At 43.2% G+C, this 18,424-nt stretch overlaps 1 protein-coding gene across 9 annotated transcripts in view; it reads left to right on the top strand.

Moving 5' to 3' along the window:
* Nucleotides 1–18,424, top strand: part of DENND10 (DENN domain containing 10) — a 42,527-nt gene that overhangs the window by 6,465 nt on the left and 17,638 nt on the right. The window contains exons 4-6 of one of the 9 annotated variants that reach the window (XM_077877450.1): nucleotides 421–581; nucleotides 15,312–15,528; nucleotides 17,820–17,899. In XM_077877450.1, the coding sequence (XP_077733576.1) occupies nucleotides 475–581; nucleotides 15,312–15,528; nucleotides 17,820–17,899 (404 nt within the window). In that variant the 5' untranslated portion in view covers nucleotides 421–474. Of the gene's footprint in view, nucleotides 1–420; nucleotides 582–12,753; nucleotides 12,889–13,379; nucleotides 13,456–15,311; nucleotides 15,529–17,819; nucleotides 17,900–18,424 lie in introns of those variants that run through there. The other 8 variants (XM_077877455.1, XM_077877454.1, XM_077877452.1 and 5 more) reach the window with 8 other exon arrangements.

Genomic DNA, 18,424 nt, shown 5'->3' with positions numbered 1-18,424 from the left:
TTTTGAGAGAGTGAGAAAGAGCACAAGCAGTGGGGAGGGGCACCAGGAGAGGGAGAAACAGACTCCCTGCTGAGCAGGGAGCCTGCCCTGGGGCTCAATCCCAGAACCCTGGGATCCTGACCCCTGAATCGAAGGCAGACTACTTACTGGCTGAGCCACCCAGGCACCCCTAGGTTGTGCAAATTTAAAGCAGGAAATTGGAGGGGCACCTGCCTGCTTCCCTTTTCCCTCTCCCTCTGTGCGCTCACGCACTCTCTCTCAAATAAATAAATAAAAATAATAAATACAGTAAAGCAGGAAACTGGAATGCAGATTCAGTGGAGTATATTTTAAGCAGAAAGATGTCCTGGCAGCGTTTGTTATTTATTGGGTGAACTGCATCTTACACTCAGGAGTCTTCACACATGAATATTCTCCCAGACTCCAGGACACGTGTGAGGAGAAGAAGAGAAGCATGTTTGTGGGAATTGGCGTATGCAGTCACACATGCCATCATTGTCATGCCACACAGCCCAACTCCTGCTTGGGAATTTAGGAGACTATGCTGAAAGCTACACAAAGCAACTAGGGCCCAAAGCAGGGTGAGTAAGACTGTGCAGAGTGGTTTAGGGTGTGGTTTGAAAATTGGCTTCTTTGTTGAATATGTTAAAGATGATTAGAAGGAACTCTGGAACAACAGGGTGTGGTCTCTCATCTTGGGCTTGTGGATATTAGATAATCACATGGACCTTTTCATTGTGTCATCTTCTCATAAAGCAGCTAAAATGGCACCTCCTCAGAGAGCCCCTTCCTGACCACACAATCTAATGCTTGAGACCACCCTATTTTCATTCTCAGCAGAGCACTTATCACTAATGGATAAATTTCATTGTTTCCTTGGTTACCCCCCTGTCTCACCACACTAGATGGTAAGCTTTAAGGGGCCAAGTTTGTCATGTTATAGCTCCAACTCCTGGAGCTATGTGGACACAGGGAGGTGCTCCACATGTAAATATGTAATATGTGAATAAATAAAGGAATGGAGACTGTGATAGGCAGATTCTAAGAAGCCCATGAGATTTCCACTCCCTAATGTACACACCCTGTCTGATACCTGAGAATATAAACATGTTGGGGTGTTACTTCTGTGATTAGGTTATATTATTATGTATCATCATTGACTTTAAGAAGAGGTTATCTGGGTTAGTCTAATCACATGAACCCTACAAATCCAGGTCTAGAGGTCCTAGGCAGAGGAAGGAAAAGATTCAAAGCATGAGAGGGGGGATCTCTGGGTGGCGCAGTGGTTTGGCGCCTGCCTTTGGCCCAGGGCGCGATCCTGGAGACCCAGGATCGAATCCCACATCGGGCTCCCGGTGCATGGAGCCTGCTTCTCCCTCTGCCTGTGTCTCTGCCTCTCTCTCTCTCTCTCTCTGTGACTATCATAAATAAATAAAAATTTAAAAAAATAAAAATAAATTAAAAAAAACACAAAGCATGAGAGGGTAAATGGAAGGAGCTGCAGAGCAAGGAACTGTAGGTGACTCTGGTAGCCAAGGGCAGCCCCTGGCCCAAAGCCAACTAGTGCATGGAGGCCTCAGTCCCAGAACTGCAAGGAACTGAACTCCATCAACAACTGGGATGAGTTTAGAGGGAGATTCTTCTGCAGAGCCTCCAGAAAGGAATGCAACCTGACCATCACCCAGACCTCAGCCTGGCAACAGCCTGAGCAGAGTCGTGCCATGCTTGCACCTCTAGTCTATAGGGATATGAGCTGATCAATGGGTGTTGTTTTAAGCCACTAAGTTTGTGGTAATTTGTTACATAGCACATAGAAAACTAACACAGAGACAGTTTTCTCCATATTAATTTCTAGAGAGAAGAATGAAATACAAATGGAGTCTGAAATTCTTTTTTTTTTTTTTTTTAAGTTTTAATTTATTTATTCATGAGAGTTACAGAGAGGCAGAGATGCGGGCAGAGGAGAAGCAGGCTCCTTGAGGAGAGTCGATCCTGGGACCCCGGGATCATGCTCTGAGCTGAAGGCAGATGCTCAACTGCTGAGCCGCTCAGGTATCCCAGAGCCTGAAATTCTAAAGTGACTTTGCTTTGCATGAAATGAAAACAGACACAGCTCAGTGGAAGAAAAGGGCAAGACTGTGTAAGGTTTAACTATACACAAATCGAGGCTGTTCAAGCAAAAGCCCTATAGAAGGAATCTGAGACTACAAATGTGTTATAGTACTCCATGTTCATGTTTTTTTTTTTTTTTAAGATTTTTATTTATTCATGACAGACAGAGAGGCAGAGATATAGGCAGAGGGAGAAACAGCCTCCATGCAGGGAGCCTGATGTGGGACTTGATCCCGGGTCTCTAGGATCACACCCTGGGCCAAAGGCGGCGCTAAACCGCTAGCCCACCAGGACTGCCCACGTTCATGTTTTTAGAACTAGGGGGTAAGCTTCATTTCCTAGGGAATGTAGGATTATAAATACATCTCAGATCAGCCCATAAGCATGCCACATTTGGAGCCAGATGGCTTCAAACCCCAGCTTTGCCATTTATTAACACTATGATATTGGGTAAGTAATCTCACCAAGCCTCCATTTTCTCATCTGTGATATAGGAAAGATAAGTAGTTTGAGGTTTGAATGAGATACTCATAGTATTCTTCGCACAGTCCCTCATACAAGCTGTTTAGAAATCATTTTCACATATATACATATAAGAGAAACCAAATAATCAAGGCATGAAATATCCACAGCCTCCTTCCGTCCCCTCAACTGCTAAAGTAGTCTACTAACTCATGGCATTTGCGCCTTGCTCTCCTCTTTTTCTCCACCAATTCTTTCTCAGGTACATAAGGTAATCAGTTGGGAGGACAGCTGAACTTGGGCCAGAGATTCCAGCAGGGAAGGGCTGAGATGGGAGAGAGAGAATAGAGGGGTGGGGAAACTCATGGGGAAGAAAAGGAAAGAGGAGAGAGGAGATGGCACAGGAAGAGCCATTTGTGAGAGCAGGGAGAGATTTCAGAATCTGAAATGAATGGTAGTTAATGGTTCACAAAAACACAGAGGGGGCTTAGGCCAATATGAACAACAATTGAACAAGGACGTAAATGGGAGAGGATAGACAAATTTCCCAGAGAGAAGAATTCAGAGTTATGTGGATGCTTTGCCTTGAAGGAGGTGGAGCATGCCCCACTGCTTGAGCGTGGGCCAGGTGTAGTGACTTCTGTCCAAGACAGACAGCCTGGAAAGCAGGGAAGAGGGGCACTTGGGTGGCTCAGTTGGTTAAGTGTCTGACTTCGAATCAGGTCATGATTTCAGGGTCCTGGGATAGAGTCCCATGTGGGGCTCTGGGCTCAGCAGGGAGTCTGCTCAGCCCTCTGCCCCCTTCCCTACCCCTTCGTGTGCGTGCTCTCTCTAATAAACAAAATCTTAAAAAAAAAAAAAAAAAAAAAGGAAGGGAAAAAGAATAACTTTACAGGAGAGAAACCTGACAAATACTACCTCAGCCAGGTAATCAAGGTTAACACTTGGATGTACCCTTTAAATGATGTGATGACAGCAGCACCTCTGTGGTCTTTCCTCCCCAAAACACATGATCAGTCATGAGAAAAATATCAGACAAATCCTAATTGAAGGACGGTCTGTAAAAGTCCTGGCCAGAACTCCTCAAAACTGTCAAGGTCATCAAACAAAGGAAAGTCTGAGAAACTGTCACAGCCAAGAGGAGCCTAAGGAAACATTTTGACTAAATATAATATTATTCTAAATAGGATCCTGGAGCAGAACAAGGACGTTAGGTAAAAACTAAGGAAAAAATGTGAACTTTAGTTACTAATGTATCAGTATTGGTTCATTAGTTGTGACAAATGTACCATATTGTTGTAAGATGTTAATAAAAGAAGAATCTGGTTGAAGGGTATGTGGTAGGTTACTCTCTGTACTATCTTTGCAACTTTTCTGTAACTCTAAAACTATTCTAAAATAAAATATCTATCCTAGAGTTTGTACCAAAAAAAATTAAAAATTAAAAATGATAAAAGATAAATAAGATGTCTATTTATAAAATATGAAGGGAAAAAGATTTTAAGACATATCACTGTAGGTAACGAAGTCCATCATCTTTAACAGTCTTTGAAAAATGCAAATACAGATCAGAATTTATCTCAATTACATTAATTACATTGTCTTGCTTATCTGTTTCTTTTAATACAACACAGCTTGAAAGCTGGGCTTCTTGGGGCCTGGGATCTACTCAGTTCCATTATCAGCACTCCTGAAACTGTGGAGAACATAGGAAGGATGACTGTCCCTGGGGAATGTTCTAGAAGGCTCACATAGACTGGCTTCCTGTCTATGTGAGCCACCAGGACAGAGTGTCAAGGCATTTGACTAACACCCCTTTCAGAGGTGACTTCTTGGGTCCCAAGCAAGCCTGGAATCCCTTAAGAGAGCTGATATCCCAGTGCTCTCTTGGCTGACATATACCTAATCTTTGATTGAGAATGATTAAGGAAAAATGATGAAAAGAAGAGCCAAATTTGGTTCACAGGGACCTGGGAATTAAAACATCTGTAGAAAATGTTGTACTTATCCACATGCCTTGTCAGTTTGGGCATTTTCCAAATCCTTGTCAGTGCCAACACCTTCTTACTCTTTTCCCAGGAAGCAAAAAACAAGCAGGCTGTGCAAATAAGATGTAGCAGGTCTCAGCCAGTTCTCATTGAAAAGAGTTGGCTGTTATCTGTGAACTTGGATTTCAGGAGTGCTCCCACCATTCTTGGAATCAATCAGAGTGACTATCTAGACTACTTGCACAAATGATGGGGTTCATGCCGAATATCTGTTTCCTCTTGAGAGACTGGAATTTATGTGCATGCTAGGCAGAAGGTGCTGCATGACTGGCCCCCAATAAAAACCTCTTTCTAATGTGCTTCCCTCATCAATAATATTTCACTTGCGTTGTCACAGTTTATTGCTGGACAAATGAAATGTGTCCTATATGACTCCACTAGAAGGGGGCTCTTGGAAGCTTGGGCCTACTTTCCTTTGGATATCACCCCATGTGCCTTTTCCCTTTACTGATAAATCCTAGCCATGAGCACCTCTATGTGCTGAATCCTGCAGGTCCCCCTAAGAAATCTTTGAATCTGGGAGTGGTCTTGGGGCTCCCTTATCTATAACATTAACATAAAGATTTTTCTTGAAAGTCACCTGGCTGGCACAGTCAGCAGAGCATGACACTTGTGATTTCAGGGTTGTAAGTTTGAGTCACACTTTTGATGTAGAGATGACTTTTAAAAAGATAAAATTGTTAAAAAAAAAAAAAAGATTTTTCTTGGGGAGAGGCACAGAAGAAAGTATGATTAGCTCCATTTGGTTACTGAGGAAATAAACACACAGAAGGTAGGCAACGTGAGTGAGGTTTCACAGCCAGAATGGGCAGGGCTGAGATTAGAACTCAGGCTCAGCTGTTTCCACATCCCAGATACTTCCATCTATGATAGTGCAGTAGTCTTAACTGCTAAAGGTTGAGAATACTTCCCTTTCTCCACCCACTCTACTCTTGTGAGTCTATCTGGCAGGTGTGACAGCACTCAGCAGTGAAATAGAAGGGAAGGAGATATCCCTTTCTTCTCCCATCTTCTCATAGATAACTTCTCCACCACTGCCCGGTGTCCTGAGCCTGGCCATAGCCATCATTATCCTTCCCTGGTACACTCACCACCATCTAACTCAAATCCTTTGTAGTAGTATCTGTCCATCATCCTCTTCATCCTCATTTATTTTCTTCATGCTGCCTAAGTGCCAGAGACAAAGAGGGCCCTGTGGACCTTGGCCACATGGGGCCACTTCCTAACTCATTCATTGAGAAAAGAGAGTCCCTGGCCTGCGTCAGGGACCGCAGAAATACAGCATGAGCTACCCAACCACAAGCAAGGGGAGGCAATACACTGAAGATGCGTTCATGCTCTTTCACCTCTGAGATTTTCTCCTCCTTCTCTTTCCTCAAGCTTGGATCTCTAGGCCTGAAATCCCGGAAGCAATAGATCTAGTCATGCCTTCCCTCTCCCCTTTTCTGTTTTCCCACCTGATTATAAGGATTCTGCTGGGGCTCTTTGTGAATCCATATTCCCAGCCTTTGGCCCATGTCACAGTTTGGTTTGCAAATGTTTGCACTCTGTTTAAGGAAAGTTGACTTTTGCTGATCCTACATTCCTGCCAATTTAATGGAAAATTATTTCCCAAGCCCAAATACCACAGAAAAGTTTATTATGTATTTTGAACTAAATGTGTCTCTGTAAGATTCAGCAAATAACCTTGGTGAAGTGGGAAGGACAGGCGATCTGGGGCCTATGGATTTCATGTGTTTTCTCATTTTTTCCGTTTACCAACTTTCATCAAATCTAGAAGTGCCATGAGAGACTAAGCCTGTTATTTTATACACCATTAAGAAAGAAGAAAATACTTTCAATTGTAATTGTAGGATGCATTCCAACTTCAGAGATTTTTAAATTTGAACTATTGCAGGCAATAAATACAGTAATGTTTAAATTGTGAAGTGAAAGTAAGAGGAGGAAAAAATAGCTGAAGTCTTATCCATCTAAAGAAAACCATTGTTATTAACATTGGGATATTTTTCAATACTGTTCTATGACATTTTTACAATTACAGACCTTATATTAGTACATTTAATAGACATATGTTTAATAGACTTATATATTTAATAGACTTATATCACATTTCTAAATATTTGCCAAACTACCTTCCAGAAAGGCTTCAATTCATTAATACATCTTTAAACACATAAAATCCATATTGAACAAAACAGGGTGTTTCCTAGTGAAGTCAGTATAAACTGTCACAAACTGAATAAGCAATTATGCTCATATTGCTTTTATCTTTCTTAATTCTAGGGTACCCCACCTGCCTTGTTACAAGTAAATTTGGTACTTTTTTTTTTTTTTTAAGATTTTCTTTATTTTAGAGAGAGATAGAAACAGAACATGGGGGGGGGGGGGTTGGAGGGGCAGAGAATCTCAAGCAGGCTCGACACTGAACTCGGAGCCTGATCTCACCACCCTGAGATCCTGACCTGAGTCGAAATCAAGGAGAGTAGGACACTTAACAGAATGAGCCACTCAAGCCCCCATGAATTTGGTATTTATTCAAGGTTTCTTTCCAATTGTCCCAGACCCAGAGGCTTACTCATGGGCCAGCAAACAAATCCAGGGAGATTATGAAGTAGTTCTGGGCACTCTGTTTCTGATTGTGGCTCTCATAGCCTCACAGATTACTCTAGAAGACTAAGCTTGCAGTGTCTGGCTACTGTACAGATCTGTGATGTTCCTCGGGGCACAGATCCTTGTACTGGTTTTAAGGGGGAGGAGGAGTGCTCTCTTTGATTCACTGATGAACTCTTACTCTGGCTTCAGCCCCTGGGGCAACCAGCTGCCTCAGAAGCAGCAGGCAAGGACTTGTTCTACAGTCCATTGCTCCAAGCACACAGACCCTTTGTTGCTTTCTCTCCTTGGAGCTATGGGGAGTCCCTTGTGCATCTGGCACATCTTAAAAACTTCTCAACCAGGCAGCCCGGGTGGCTCAGCGGTTTAGTGCCTGCCTTTGGCCTAGGGCATGGTTCTGGAGTCCCGAGTCCCGGGATCGAGTCCTGCGTCAGGCTTCCTGCATGGAGCCTGCTTCTCCCTCTGCCTGTGTCTCTGCCTCTCTCTCTCTCCCTCTCTCCCTCTCTTTCATGAATAAAAAATAAAATCTTAAAAAAAAAACAAACTTCTCAACCACAAAAGGACATGACTATGCCTAATATATTCTAAGCCCAGACAAAGGAGCAATTGCTCATCCAAGGAAGACTGCAAGTGAACTCATGGGGCCCCACACCTTTACTATGGAGAAAAGAGGGGGTTACCTTAGTCATTCAAAGGCAGTTTTTTCAAGCTTCTCATTTACATGAGAAGGGAGGGGGGAAACCCCTCAGAAATATAATCTCCAGTATATAATATATATATATTATATATATCCAGAATATATATCCAGAAATATAGTACATCCAGTACAAGTGGCTGAGGAGTAGTTATATTTGGTTTCCTATGGCTGCCACCACAAATACTAGAGACTAGGTGGCTTAAACAACAGAAACTTATTATCTCACAGTTCCAGGTTGAAAGTCCAAGATCAAGGTGTTGGCAGGTTTGATTTCTTAAGGCCTCTCTCCTTGGCTTGCAGATGCCTCTCTGTGCAGGCACATCCCTGGTATTTCTTTGTGTGTCCAAATTTCCTCTTCTTACAAAGGACACAGGTCAGATTGGATCGCAGTTCACCCTTACAGTCTCATTTTAACTAAATAACCTCTCTAAAGGCCCTGTCTCCACAGACAATCACATCTGAGGTAGTGGGTTTGGAACTATACTATATAGTTATATTAGCTCATAACAGTAGCTGAAATATGGTAGGATTTTAATAATTATCCTAGTTGATTAGATGATGGTTACCTTCACCAAAAGCAGGTATTTGAGGTACAGATTTGATGCAGATTGGTGTATTATTGACGTTAAAGGCAGTCCACAAGAGGATCTATTTTCCTTGTCAACATTTTACCCTTAGAACCTTGCAAGATTGCAAAAGCCAATGAAATGGGAGTGTAAGTATCTACTTGGCTCCCAAACTGATTCTGAATCTGCATCCCACTCCTTAGCCCCTAATAAGTTTGTATTTTCTGTGAAACTAGTAGCATTAGCAACTATGTACTACAATAGTAAGCACAAAGAATCACTCCATGGGGCATAATTCAGAGTACTGCCCTCCAGAAATTCAGTCTAATGAAAGAACAGAAGAGCCTATATACTCCAATTCCAGTTTTATGGCCAAATGCTATTAGATCTTGGAAGAAGAAGTTAGTTTTGCCTGGGTTTAGGGGAGATATGGTATTTGAGCCTTGAAGATGTAGAATTTTCTATTTATTTATTTATTTATTTATTTATTTATTTATTTATTTATTTATTTATGAGAGACACAGAAAGAGGCAGGCAGAGACATAGGCAGAGGGAGAAGCAGGCTCCATGCAGGGAGCCCGATGTGGGATTCGATCCTGGGTCTCCAGGATCACGCCCTGGGCTGAAGGCAGATGCTCAACCGCTGAGCCACCCAGGCATCCCAAGATGTAGAATTTTCTGATGTAAAGAGCAAGTAGAACAGGAGGGCTTGTTCAAAATACAGTAGCACTGTAATCATAAAGTAAAAAGCAGGAAACATTTACTATCATTAATAGCTAATAGAACTAATCATATTTTCATACTCAAAGTATTACTCAGTTAAAATTACTGAGCCAGAATTATGAGTATTAACTTGGATAAATATTTTAAAAAACAAAGTTGGGCCAAGAAAGGCAACTCACAAATGAATACAAATAGTATGCAACAGAATGGGAAGCTTTGTACACAAGTGATCTCTTGTGTAGTTGGAGTTCCCTTGCTTGGGTCTACATCCTGGCACCGCCACTTGCAAGCTATGTGATCCTGGGCAAATTGTGCCACTTTTCAGTCTTCTTGTACATTGGGGAACCTAATAGGACTTATACACAGGGATATTGTGAGGAGTAAGGAAAATAATACAAGTAAAATACTCAGAACAATGTCTGCCATTCGGTAAATGTTAGCTACTGTTGCACTGGTGTAAAGTTTTATTTTTTTTAAGTTTTTTTTGTTTTTTGTTTTGTTTTTTTTTAAGATTTTATTTATTCATGAGAGACACACAGAGAGAAAGACAGGCAGAGGGAGAAGCAGGCTCCATGCAGGAAGCCGGACGCGGGACTTAATCCCAGGTCTCCAGGATCACGCCCCAGGCTGAAGGCGGCGCCAAACTGCTGAGCCACTGGGGCTGCCCTAAGTTTTATTGGAGAGGATGCGGAGAAAAGGGAACCCTCTTACACTGTTGGTGGGAATGTGAACTGGTGCAGCCACTCTGGAAAACTGTGTGGAGGTTCCTCAAACAGTTAAAAATATACCTGCCCTACGACCCAGCAATTGCACTGTTGGGGATTTACCCCAAAGATGCAGATGCAATGAAACGCCGGGACACCTGCACCCCGATGTTTCTAGCAGCAATGTCCACAATAGCCAAACTGTGTTAGGAGCCTCGGTGTCCATCGAAAGATGAATGGATACAGAAGATGTGGTCTATGTATACAATGGAATATTCCTCAGCCATTAGAAATGACAAATACCCACCATTTGCTTCAACGTGGATGGAACTGGAGGGTATTATGCTGAGTGAAGTAAGTCAGTCGGAGAAGGACAAACATTATATGTTCTCATTCATTTGGGGAATATAAATAATAGTGAAAGGGAATATAAGGGAAGGGAGAAGAAATGTGTGGGAAATATCAGAAAGGGAGACAGAACGTAAAGACTGCTAACTCTGGGAAATGAACTAGGGGTGGTAGAAGGGGAGGAGGGCGGGGGATGGGAGTGAATGGGTGACGGGCACGGGGGTTATTCTGTATGTTAGTAAATTGAACACCAATAAAAAATAAATAAAAAAAAAGATTTTATTTATTCATAGTGATCAAGGAAACCTTGGTTCTTTTCTCATAGAGTCGAAGAATGAATCTCGAGGACACAGGAGAGTTAGTAAAGGGATAGAAGTTTATTAAGTAAAGATACAGAGAAAACTCTTAAGGAGTGGGAGGGGACCCAAGAAGGATGCCACTGAGGGCTTGTAGGGTTGGTCTTTTATTGAGAGTCTAATCAGGGAACCTAAATCCTTTTAACATAGGCAGAGGGAGAAGCAGGCTCCCTGTGGGGAGCCCGATGCAGGGCTTTATCATAGGAGTCTGGGATCATGACCCCACCCAAAGGCAGACAACCAACCACTGAGCCACCCAGGCATCCTTGGTGTAGAGTTTTAAAAGAAAGAGTATGGGACGCCTGGGTGGCTCAGCGGTTGAGGGCCTGCTTTTGGCTCAGGGCGTGATCCCAGAGTCCTGGGATCAAGTCCTACATTGGGCTCCCTGCATGGAGCCTGCTTCTCCCTCTGCCTGTGTCTCTTATGAATAAATAAATAAAATCTTAAAAAAAAAAAAGTACAATATGTTGTTAAGTGAAACATACAAATAAATCAAAACTTAAAAACATAGGAAAATGACAATGACCACATTTAGAATAGTGGTTACCTCTGTAGGGCAGGGAGGGGAAGGGCTTCAACTACATTCGTAATACTTTATTTCTTTTTTTCTAAATATTTGAGAGAGAGAGAGCATGAGTGGGGGAGGCAGAGGCAGAGGTAGAAGTAGACTCCCCACTGAGTGGGGAGCCCAATGCGGGGCTTGATCCCAGGACCCTGAGATCATGACCTAAGTCAAAGGCAGATGTTTAACTCACTGAACCACCCAGGTACCCCTGTAATACTTTATTTCTTAAGCTGGGTGGAAACTACATGTTTGTCTTCGATTGGTATATATTTATGAAATATTTCTTTTTTTTTCAAAAGATTTTATTTATTTATTCATGAACGAGAGAGAGGCAGAGGCACAGGCAGAGGAAAAAGCAGGCTCCATGCAGGGAGCTGGACGTGGGACTTGATCCCGGGTCTCCAGGATCAGGCCCTGAACCGAAGGCAGGCGCTCAACTGTTGAGCCACCCAGGCGTCCCTGAAATATTTCATATTAAAGACTTTAAAACATATCAAATGAGACACCAAAGACCCTCCCTAATTAATTAGCTTTGTGAGATTTGGGTTTAGAGGCATAGAGGATCCATGAGGAGGGATCCTGCAGTCACCCAAACTGTCTGGCTCCTTTTTCTCATTTAGTTCTCTGTTTAAATATCTGTTCCTCAGAAAAGCCTTCCTCCAAACCTCTTTTTTTTTTTTTTTTTTTTTTTTTAGGATTTTATTTATTTGGGCAGCCCGGGTGGCTCAGCGGTTTAGCGCCACCTTCAGCCCAGGGTGTGATCCTGGAGACCCAGGATCGATTCCTGCGTTGGGCTCCCTGCATGGAGCCTGCTTCTCCCTCTGCCTGTGTCTCTGCTTCTCTCTCTCTGTCTCTCATGAATAAATAAAATCTTTTTAAAAAAAGATTTTAATCATTTATTTGACAGAGAAAGAGACCACAAGCAGGAGGAGCAGAGGGAGACTGAGAACCAGGCTCCCCCACTGAGCAGGGAGCCCCACGTGGGGCTCGATCCCAGGACCCTGAGATCACAACCTGAGCTGAAGGCAGAGGCTTAACTGACAGCCCCCCAGGGGCCTCCTCCAAATCTGTTTTAAAGCACCATACTGTCTCCACCCTCCAAAATACTGCACTATTCTATTGCAATGGGTTTATCACTCTAGGCTGTTTTAGGATTATTTTACTCGGTCATTGCCTGTCTCCTTCTACTAGAATGCTCTGTCTTGCTCAACACTGTATTCCCACAGTCTTTGCAAATCTTCAGGGTTTGTGTGTGAATGAATGAATGAGTGAATGAATGGAGACCCTCCATACTCAGGGCCCCTCTTTACAGCCGGTCTGGAGAGCAGAAGTAGAATGAGAAAAGCGTGAGGAGGGGAGCAAGATTGGAGTAGGTGGAGGACGGGGTTTAAGAAGACCCGGATTAGAGGAAGTGAGGGAAATTGGCGGAGGCCAAGGGAGTTTCCTGAGGGCGAGGAGCCCCGGGGCTGAAGGTGAGCGGGAGAGCTGGAAGCCGAGGTGAGCCGGGGGCGGGGCCTCCGGGGCGGGGCGGGGCCTTGCGTGGGGTGGGCGGGGCCTTGCGTGGGGTGGGCGTGCCCGGGGCAGGGGCGGGGCCTGCGAGCGGGCTGTCGGGAGCGGCGCGCTGGGGCGGCGGCGGAGGAAAATGGCTGCGGCTGAGGCGGTGGACACTCAGCTGATGCTCGGAGTCGGGCTGATCGGTGAGGACGAAGGCGCCGCGCCCCGCAGGCCCGCGCTTCAGTTCCGCCTCCGCCTCCGCCTCCGCCTCCGCCTGGGCCCGGGTGGTCCGCCCCGGCGGCCCCTTCCCGGCGCGGCCCCCTCCCTACCGGGCCTGGGCGGGGGGCTGCGGGGCCCGGCCGCCCGCCCCGGGCCTGCCCGCCCGCGGCCTCGCGTGGGACCCGCCCGGGCCAGGCAGCGGGGCGGGGGGACGTCGAGGGTGGCCGAGCTCCGGCGGCTGCAGGGGGGCGGGGGCTGGGCCGGGAGCCGGTGGCGGGCCGCGCGGCTGGGAGGCGGCCGGGACGACGGCGGAACGCGGGGGAGGTGCGCGCGCCTGGCCCCGATTCTGTGCTAGAGCGGCTCGAGTCTCGGTGGCCGACTGTGCCAGCCCGGGGGCTGGGCGTTATAGGCACGAGTTATCTCCTGTTAAACTTCTACCACGGCTCCCGGGGGCGGGGGCGGGGGTGGGGGTGGGGGGTGCGTAATGTCTGCTGGGCACATTTCGGAGAAGCAGATGGAGGCCCCGGCCCCGGGTGGCATTGGTCCGGGAGGCACGCTAAGAAGCGGTGGAGCCAGGGGTGGGGGTGGGCGGCTCCTTGCAGTATGGTGGGATCCTGAGTGATGAGGAATTAGTGGTTGAGGAAGTACGTTGGGAGCTTTGGGTGTGCCTGTGCCGTGTGCATGTTTCAGGGTTAGGGGTTTCCAGGAACCATTCATTCATCCATCCTATAGGTGGCAGCTAACCCCCCCCCCCCCCCCCCCGTGTTCCCTGCCTGCCGTCGTCCTTTGAAATAACATCCTATTGAGATTTTTTTTTAAGATTTTATTTATTTATTCATGAGAGACACACACACACACACACACACACAGGCAGAGGGAGGAGCAGGCTCCATGCAGGGAGCCCCACGTGGGACTCAATCCCACGACCCCGGGATCAGGACCTGAACCAAAGGCAGGTGCTCAACCGCTGAGCCACCTAGGTGCCCCTGATTGTGATTTTAAAAACTACTTCAAAACAAAACCTGAAGATTTCTGGCATCTTAGTCCTGTTTGCAGGTACTTCTGAATGAAGTTGGGTTAAAAGTCTTACTTTATTTGATAACAGCAAAGATAAAGATGACCTATTGTATTTTCAATTCAGCAGGTTTTCATTTTTTTTTATTTTTTTTAAATTTTTATTTATTTATGATAGTCACAGAGAGAGAAAGAGAGAGAGGCAGAGACACAGGCAGAGGGAGAAGCAGGCTCCATGCACCGGAAGCCCGATGTGGGATTCCATCCCGGGTCTCCAGGATCGCGCCCTGGGCCAAAGGCAGGCGCCAAACCGCTGCACCACCCAGGGATCCCCTTTTTCTTTTTTTTTTATTTTTTTTTAATTTAAAAAAAAATTTTTTTTATTTATGATAGTCACAGAGAGAGAAAGAGAGAGAGGTTTTCAATTTTTCATATAGACACAGATTTAAAAGGGATTTAGTTCAAAATAATGGGGGGAGAGGTATCTCTCCCCCTTATGAAACATGGAGGGGCTAGATGTAGCTAGGTGCTGGAGCTGAATGATAGAGACTGGGGAATTCATTTTTTAAATTCTCTCTTCTATATACTTGATATTTTCCATAGTAAAGGTGTTTTTTTTAACTTATAGAATAGATAAAAATCTTCCTCCTTACTGCTATACGTGCAGCAACTGTTTTTCTAAAGTTTAGGCTATATTATTGAGGTGTTCACTTTGATGATGAAACTACATATGTGACGGGATAACCATTAGTGTTATTACTATTACAATTTATTTTTTTTAAAGACTTTATTTATTTATTCATGAGAGACACAGAGAGAGAGGCAGAGACACAGGCAGAGGGAGTAGCAGCAGGCTCCCTCTGGTTGGCAGGTTGGCAGGGAACCCATCGTGGGACTTGATCCTGGGTCTCCAGGACCATGCCCTGGGCTGAAGGTGGCGCTAAACCGCTGAGCCCCCGCCCGCTGCCCCACTATTAGAATTTTAAATACAGAATTTGGACAATCAGTAGCGTGATTTGAGATTTCACCATTTTCTTCATTCCCAGTTTTGTTTTTAACAAACCCTTCCCATGTATTTTTTGAAGATCCTTCTCACTAGATGAAAATGTAATGATGAGTCTATGAGAATTTGTGTGGAAAGGGATAGGGAAGACCTCTACCAAAGCTGTAAGGCTAAGTTTTCATTCATAATTTGTTATAAAAGCTTTTCACTCAGGTTGCCTAAAACTAGGCCTAGGAGAGCTAGAAAATTTGACCAGTAGAGGTAGGTGGGAATATGGGGTCACCCGTGCTCCGCGATGCTTTGTGAAATGGGATGTTAAAACTGATTCCATTAAGTGCTTCTGAGTAACCAATCAATTCACTTCCTTGCTGCTGTTTGACATTCTCACAGTGACCATCTTTCCACCGTAGAAAAGGACACAAATGGAGAAGTTCTGTGGGTGTGGTGTTATCCTTCCACGACAGCTACTTTAAGGAATTTACTGCTGAGAAAATGCTGCCTTACAGATGAGAGCAAACTTCTCCATCCCTTCGTCTTTGGTCAGTACAGAAGAACGTGGTTTTATATCACAACAATTGAAGTTCCAGATTCTTCAGTTTTGATAAAGGTATAACTGCGTAAAGGTCACACAACCAAAAATATTTAAAGTGATATCACATTATTCCAGTAACACTTAGCTTTAGACATTATCATTCACAGCACACTTTTGAAAAACGTTGAATATGATTTTGATTGAGAATGTTTCCTTTCAGGTTTCACTCTCATTTATTAATATAATTGTTTGTTGGTGTATATTCTATGCCTGACCCTGTGGTTGGTATAGTGAAACCTTTTCCAGGTTATACTCTGATGGAGTAGAAACGTAGACGTACTTTCAAAGATAAGACTCTGATTAAAAGTGGAAAGAAGCATTTCCTATAATTAAAAACTATTTTAAGGGATCCCTGGGTGGCGCAGCGGTTTGGCGCCTGCCTTTGGCCCGGGGCGCGATCCTGGAGACCCGGGATCGAATCCCACATCGGGCTCCCGATGCATGGAGCCTGCTTCTCCCTCTGCCTGTGTCTCTGCCTCTCTCTCTCTCTCTGTGACTATCATAAATAAATAAATAAATATTTAAAAAAAAAAAAAATAAAAAAATAAAAACTATTTTAAAGGATAAAATTATCCTTGGTATAATTAAGAAAAGTTTTTTCATTTGTTTGTGATTGGTAAGGGTATATTAAGAATAGAAAGAGTAAAGAAACTCATGTATTCAGTAGGCTTTTGTGTGTGTCATTTGATATGAACAGTATCAGTGAGACATGTTGAAAACCAGTATGTGGTCATTGTGGATTTTTCAAATCCAAGCGACCAGCAGGTTTTTTTTTTTTTCAAAGAAAAGAAATATTGGAAAGTGGCTAAGCTCCTGGTGTGTTCCTGAGTGGGGACTTCTTTTATCTTCTAGGGCTACTTTTTAATTTTTTTAATTTTTAATTTTTTTTTAGGGCTACTTTTCTAGCTGATAGCCAGACTATATGAAGCATGTCCAAGATACCAGTTTAAGGAATTACATTTAAAATAACAGGAAGGCAACTATTTAAAACTGCTAGAAGTTTGGGGCGCCTGGATGGCTCGCTCAGTTGGTTAAATGTCTGAATCTTGATTTCTGCTCAGGTCATGATCTCAGGATCCTGAGATCCAGCCCCAGGGCAGGCTCCACACTTAGCTGGGAGTCAGCTTCTCTCCCTCTGCCACCTCCTCCACCAGATGCACACTTGCACATGTGCTCTTTCTCTATCTCTCTCTCAAAATAAATAAATAAAAAATCTTTTAAGGAATAATACAACTGCTAGAGATTTAAGATAAAACATTCATAATTAGAAAATACAAATTGCAAAAAAGGTGTTTTTCAGTGTGTTATAAAAGCTTTGGTTTGGTTCATTAAGTTCTTGCTGAAAAGTCTTAATGTATCTTCAAGTAGATTTGTCTATGTTTTGCCTATAGTCTGCCAAACAATAGCAACATTGATTTCAAATCTGTTTTTCAGATTTGAAAAGTAGCAAGATTTTATTTATTTATTTATTTGGAAGATTTTATTTATTTATTCATGAGAGATACAGAGCGCACACGAGAGAGGCAGAGACACAGGCAGAGGGAGAAGCAGGCTCCATGCAGGGAGCGTGACGTGGGACTTGATCCCGGGCTTCCAGGATCACAACCTGGACTGAAGGCGCCAAACTGCTGAGCCACCCGGGCTACCCAATAGCAAGATTTAGAGATAGTTCTTATACTTCAAAATATGATTTCTAAACATATTTCTGAAATGCTTTTTATAAAGTTGTTTTATCTCAATGGAAATAATAGATGTGATTAGCAGAAATTTATATTTATAATAATAGAGTCATATAGATAAATGAAGCTTATTGTAACAGTGCTTTAGATAATATGGCATTCTACAGAGAATTGACTATTTCAGGAACTGTGATTTTGCTGTATGTATTTTTGTTTCCTATCCTGTTTCATTATTAATATTATTTTTTCTATTTCATTAATTAATAGTTGATCAATTGGTAGGTCTAATACAGCATTTCTAATTTTGCTTTGATGAGGTTAGGGGACTTTAAATGAAAACTCACATTTATGATACTTGAAATATATTTGTGATTTTGAAAAAATTTTAACTCTGAAAGTATTATATTCTTATCTAGGAAATTAAATATAATATATATACATAAAAGTATATGTGTGTGTATATAAACATAAAAGTATAAAGAAACAAAGTGAAAACTTGGTTACATTTTGATCTTTTCCTTTTAATGCCAGTGTGTCTTGTACAAGAGGGTTATTAGAATATAGTAATAAAAAATAAATCTGTGAAAGTGTCTTTAAAAAGTATACTTTTTTGTTTCTTTTGGACAGGTGACTCATTTTTCTATTGTTCTGACCGCCAAAGATTTTAACCCAGAGAAATATGCCGCCTTCACTAGGATATTGTGTAGGTCTGTATGAAAACTGTATTAAATGCTATCATACAAAAATGAAGATCTTACTCAATAGTTATATAGCAGATTTCAACACCAAGGAAACAAATTTCAGCCCTCTGCCTCCCCAACTTAATCTTTACTGGTCCTCCAGAAACTGTTTTATAAAGAGGAACTTTCTCTTCTGCTTTGAGGATACTGTTCCTCTTGTTTGGGAAAATGGTAGATGGAGGAGAAAAAGCAGTTTACACAACTATTGTAGTTCCTGGGTATTTTGAGTCACTTGCCACTTTTGGTCTGCTGCTTCTACTCACTTGTGATTTAGAACTTTCCTTAACAGGATGGATAAGTTAAGTGCTGGTGAAATGATAAGCTGGTCCATATGTGTCAAAGTCTATGTATGGGAGTAATTTTGGGGAAAGTTAACTGGCATTTTGAATTATGCTAAAGCATGGGACAATATTCCTTAGCTGGAATTCTGAGAAGCTGAGAATCTGATTAATTAGTTAATCATGACTCAGATAAACTTCTTTAGTTTCATCC

Source organism: Canis aureus, chromosome 29 (genome assembly GCF_053574225.1).
Source record: "Canis aureus isolate CA01 chromosome 29, VMU_Caureus_v.1.0, whole genome shotgun sequence".
NCBI classification, from domain to species: domain Eukaryota; kingdom Metazoa; phylum Chordata; class Mammalia; order Carnivora; family Canidae; genus Canis; species Canis aureus.
The sequence above is the reverse complement of the archived record's forward strand: the minus strand, read 5'-3'. Positions and strand labels throughout refer to the sequence as shown.